At 50.0% G+C, this 5,512-nt stretch overlaps 1 protein-coding gene across 2 annotated transcripts in view; it reads right to left on the bottom strand.

Annotated features, from left to right (window-relative positions):
• LOC148435715 (leucine-rich repeat and calponin homology domain-containing protein 4-like) overlaps positions 1-3,805 on the bottom strand; it is a 57,323-nt gene extending 53,518 nt beyond the window's left edge. Inside the window, exons 1-2 of one of the 2 annotated variants that reach the window (XM_088465593.1) lie at positions 3,531-3,805; positions 3,320-3,446 (exon numbers count right to left, since the gene is read on the bottom strand). In XM_088465593.1, coding sequence (XP_088321719.1) covers positions 3,320-3,446; positions 3,531-3,766 — 363 coding nt within the window. In that variant the 5' untranslated portion in view covers positions 3,767-3,805. The remainder of the gene's footprint in view (positions 1-3,319; positions 3,447-3,530) is intronic. The other variant, XM_088465592.1, reaches the window with a different exon arrangement.
• Between the last annotated feature and the right edge of the window lie 1,707 nt (positions 3,806-5,512).

Here is a 5,512-nt window from a genome sequence, read left to right as displayed (position 1 = left end):
AGGGAAAGTTCATCGTTCAGAAGGACAATGATCCCAAGCACAAGGCTGTACAACACAATGACCGAGTCACAGTCCTCAGTGCAATCGGGAATCTGTGGCACATATATGAAAATTACAGCCCACAGGCGTCATCCAACCGGGGGCAGATCTGCAAGGAGGAAGGGGCAAACATCGCTCCCAAACCGCGTGCAGACACTTACCCCTATACTTACAGCTGTTATTGCAGCTAGAGGTGGTTCTATCAAGTTCTAGTACGCATGGGGATGAATACTTATGCAAGCAACATTTTTTTTTTATCTACTGGGCAAATTAATTCTAAGTCTGACATTTTTTTTTCAAGAGCCTCCTGATTCGTAATAAGAATATTGTCTGCATCAATCTGTGCAAGTGTTAGTTGCAATACAGACACGTCAGACTCTTTAAGGTGATGAATACTTTTGCAAAGCCCTTGTATGAATGTCAGGTATGTGGGCATGCTGCAGTAAGTCCAGGGTGTGTGTCGCCCTGCCAGACATGGCTGTATGGTTACTGTATGCACTGTACGAGCACAGGAAACTGTATGGAAAGTGGGTGAGAGAGTGCGAGCAGGAAGCTGGCGATTACACAACAGCTGCAGAGCATGGTGATGACATATCCTGTGTGACCAGGGGGATGTATACTAATACCGCTGCAGAGCATGGTGATGACATATCCTGTGTGACCAGGGGGATGTATACTAATACAGCTGCAGAGCATGGTGATGACAGCCTGTGTGACCAGGGAGCAGAACCCGATGTACACTAATACTGCTGCAGAGCATGGTGATGACAGCCTGTGTGACCAGGGAGCAGAACCCGATGTATACTAATACCGCTGCAGAGCATGGTGATGACACATCCTGCGTTACCAGGGAGCAGAACACGATGTATACTAATACCGCTGCAGAGCATGGTGATGACATATCCTGTGTGACCAGGGAGCAGAACCCGATGTATACTAATACCGCTGCAGAGCATGGTGATGACACATCCTGCGTTACCAGGGAGCAGAACACGATGTATACTAATACCGCTGCAGAGCATGGTGATGACACATCCTGCGTTACCAGGGAGCAGAACCAGATGTATACTAATACCGCTGCAGAGCATGGTGATGACAGCCTGTGTGACCAGGGAGCAGAACCCGATGTATACTAATACCGCTGCAGAGCATGGTGATGACACATCCTGCGTTACCAGGGAGCAGAACACGATGTATACTAATACCGCTGCAGAGCATGGTGATGACATATCCTGTGTGACCAGGGAGCAGAACCCGATGTATACTAATACCGCTGCAGAGCATGGTGATGACACATCCTGCGTTACCAGGGAGCAGAACACGATGTATACTAATACCGCTGCAGAGCATGGTGATGACACATCCTGCGTTACCAGGGAGCAGAACCAGATGTATACTAATACCGCTGCAGAGCATGGTGATGACATATCCTGTGTTACCAGGGGATGTATACTAATACCGCTGCAGAGCATGGTGATGACATATCCTGTGTGACCAGGGAGCAGAACCCGATGTATACCAATACCGCTGCAGAGCATGGTGATGACAGCCTGTGTGACCAGGGAGCAGAACCCGATGTATACTAATACCGCTGCAGAGCATGGTGATGACAGCCTGTGTGACCAGGGAGCAGAACCCGATGTATACTAATACCGCTGCAGAGCATGGTGATGACACATCCTGTGTGACCAGGGAGCAGAACCCGATGTATACTAATACCGCTGCAGAGCATGGTGATGACATATCCTGTGTGATCAGGGAGCAGAACCCGATGTATACTAATACCGCTGCAGAGCATGGTGATGACACATCCTGTGTGACCAGGGAGCAGAACCCGATGTATACTAATACCGCTGCAGAGCATGGTGATGACACATCCTGTGTGACCAGGGAGCAGAACCCGATGTATACTAATACCGCTGCAGAGCATGGTGATGACAGCCTGTGTGACCAGGGAGCAGAACCCGATGTATACTAATACCGCTGCAGAGCATGGTGATGACATATCCTGTGTGACCAGGGAGCAGAACCCGATGTATACTAATACCGCTGCAGCGCATGGTGATGACATATCCTGTGTGACCAGGGAGCAGAAACCGATGTATACTAATACTGCTGCAGAGCATGGTGATGACACAGCCTGTGTGACCAGGGAGCAGAACCCGATGTATACGAATACCGCTGCAGAGCATGGTGATGACATATCCTGTGTTACCAGGGAGCAGAACCTGATGTATACTAATACCGCTGCAGAGCATGGTGATGACATATCCTGTGTGACCAGGGAGCAGAACCCGATGTATACTAATACCGCTGCAGAGCATGGTGATGACATATCCTGTGTGACCAGGGAGCAGAACCCGATGTATACTAATACCGCTGCAGAGCATGGTGATGACACAGCCTGTGTGACCAGGGAGCAGAACCCGATGTATACGAATACTGCTGCAGAGCATGGTGATGACACAGCCTGTGTGACCAGGGAGCAGAACCCGATGTATGCTAATACTGCTGCAGAGCATGGTGATGACATATCCTGTGTGACCAGGGAGCAGAACCCGATGTATACTAATACTGCTGCAGAGCATGGTGATGACAGCCTGTGTGACCAGGGAGCAGAACCCGATGTATACTAATACTGCTGCAGAGCATGGTGATGACATATCCTGTGTGACCAGGGAGCAGAACCTGATGTATACTAATACCGCTGCAGAGCATGGTGATGACATATCCTGTGTGACCAGGGAGCAGAACCCGATGTATACGAATACTGCTGCAGAGCATGGTGATGACACAGCCTGTGTGACCAGGGGATGTATACTAATACCGCTGCAGAGCTTCCCCTGCTATAGAACCACGGTGTCTGTCTTTGCACCATGATGCACTGACCGACTGTACACTGTGGGGGCCCAGTCACTGTGGCACGCAATACAGCCGCATTCTAGGTGCCAGTCTCTGTGTACGCAAGGTTCTGCCTCGCCCGCAATACCGCTCCAACACATGCGCGATTGCTAAAATCTCAGGGTCCGTGAGGAAAGCAGACACTGCACTAGGTCCTACAGGTTTAGCCGCAGCACATGCAGAGCCCCCAGTGTCACAGGCTGCGCGGCGTCATTCCCCTGCACTCTGCTCCATACGGTGCTGGCCATTCCTCTCCATATGTACAGCCCTAACATCACAGGGGATACCAGTCCTGCTCCTGGCCCCCCACATGTGTACCCTTACCCCTGTCCCCACACTGCTCTCATACAGACGGACCCAGGAGAAACACGGGACTCACCAGCTGCCGGAGGCTGGTCATGGCGCCCACCTCCTCGGGGATTGAGCTCAGCTTGTTATTACTGGCGATGAGGACGGTGAGGGGCAGGCGGCAGAGGTACAGGGGCAGAGAGGTGAGGAGATTCCGGCTATACGGGGCAGGAGAAAACAGAGAGCGTTAGTCACATCGTCCTGCAGGGTGACGAGCAATGGAGGCAGTGACAGCCACGTACCTGATGTTCAGGTAGGTCAGGACCTGGAGGTTGGACAAGGACGGAGGGAGAGTACGGAGACAGTTGTGGTAAAGGGTGAGAGATTCCAGGGACACCAGCTGGCACAATTCACCGGGGACCTCCGAGAAGCGATTCCTGGACAGATCTGAGAGAGGAGCAAGAATAGCGCAGCAATCACTCTGCCAGCGTTTACCGACACCACCCCAGGGACCATATACACACACCCCAGGGACCATACCGCCCACCCAAATGCACCCCAGCGATCTGTGACCCTACCACAAGCACCCCAGGGACCGGACGACCTACCCACACACACACCCGGGAAATCATAGAGCGCCCTCATACCCACACACACACACCCCAGAAATCATAGAGCGCCCTCATACCCACACACACTTTGGTAACTGTAGTGCTCCACACACCTACTGCAGTGACCGCAGAACCCACTCCACAAACACCCTAGTGATGGGAACAATCCCTACTCACACCCACAAGCCCCCACCCAGTGACCATAGAAACTCCTCACAACCACCACGGTGATCACAGAGCCCCCACATACCCACCCCAGTGTACATACAGCAGACCACATCAACGGGAAGCCGGCGGACGAAATCCCGACCTCCGGCTTCCCAACTGTCTAATCCCGGCAGGGGTTAAATGACAGGCGTCGACATCCCGATGCCTGTGATTTTACCTACGCCGGGAGTGCATGTCAGACTGTCGCTGTCGGGATTTGATCCGCCGGCCGTAAATCATACCGATACCACATCAACAACCACCAGAGACCAAACAGAAAACACTATGACCGTCAAGCCCAACATATACACAGTACAGACACTACTACACCATGCCATATATACACACCTAGCACAGTACAGACACTACTACACCATGTCATATATACACACCTAGCACAGTACAGACACTACTACACCATGTCATATATACACATACAGCCCAGTACAGACACTACTACACCATGCCATATATACACACCTAGCACAGTACAGACACTACTACACCATGTCATATATACACACACAGCCCAGTACATACACTACTACACCATGTCATATACACACACACACAGAGCCCAGTACAGACACTACTACACCATGTCATATATACACACAGCCCAGTACATACACTACTACACTATGTCATATATACACACAGCCCAGTACATACACTACTACACCATGTCATATATACACACACAGCCCGGTACATACACTACTACACCATGTCATATACACACACACACACAGCCCAGTACAGACACTACTACACCATGTCATATATACACACACACACACAGCCCAGTACATACACTACTACACCATGTCATATATATACACACAGCCCGGTACATACACTACTACACCATGTCATATATACACACACACAGCCCAGTACATACACTACTACACCATGTCATATATACACACACACACACACAGCCCAGTACATACACTACTACACCATGTCATATTACACACACACAGACCAGTACAGACACTACTACACCATGTCATATTACACACACACAGACCAGTACATACACTACTACACCATGTCATATTACACACACACACAGCCCAGTACATATACTACTACACCATGTCATATATACACACACACAGCCCAGTACAGACACTACTACACCATGCCATATACACACACACAGCCCAGTATAGACACTACTACACCGTCATATATACACACACAGCCCAGTACAGACACTACTACACCATGTCATATATACACACACAGCCCAGTACAGACACTACTACACCATGTCATATATACACACACAGCCCAGTATAGACACTACTACACCATGTCATATATACACACACACAGCCCAGTACATACACTACTACACCATGTCATATATACACACACAGCCCAGTACATACACTACTACACCATGTCATATATACACACACACAGCACAGTACATACACTACTACACCATGTCA

The sequence above is a fragment of the Taudactylus pleione genome, unplaced genomic scaffold (genome assembly GCF_031769625.1).
Source record: "Taudactylus pleione unplaced genomic scaffold, aTauple2 ptg002033l, whole genome shotgun sequence".
NCBI classification, from domain to species: Eukaryota; Metazoa; Chordata; class Amphibia; order Anura; family Myobatrachidae; genus Taudactylus; species Taudactylus pleione.
The sequence above is the reverse complement of the archived record's forward strand: the minus strand, read 5'-3'. Positions and strand labels throughout refer to the sequence as shown.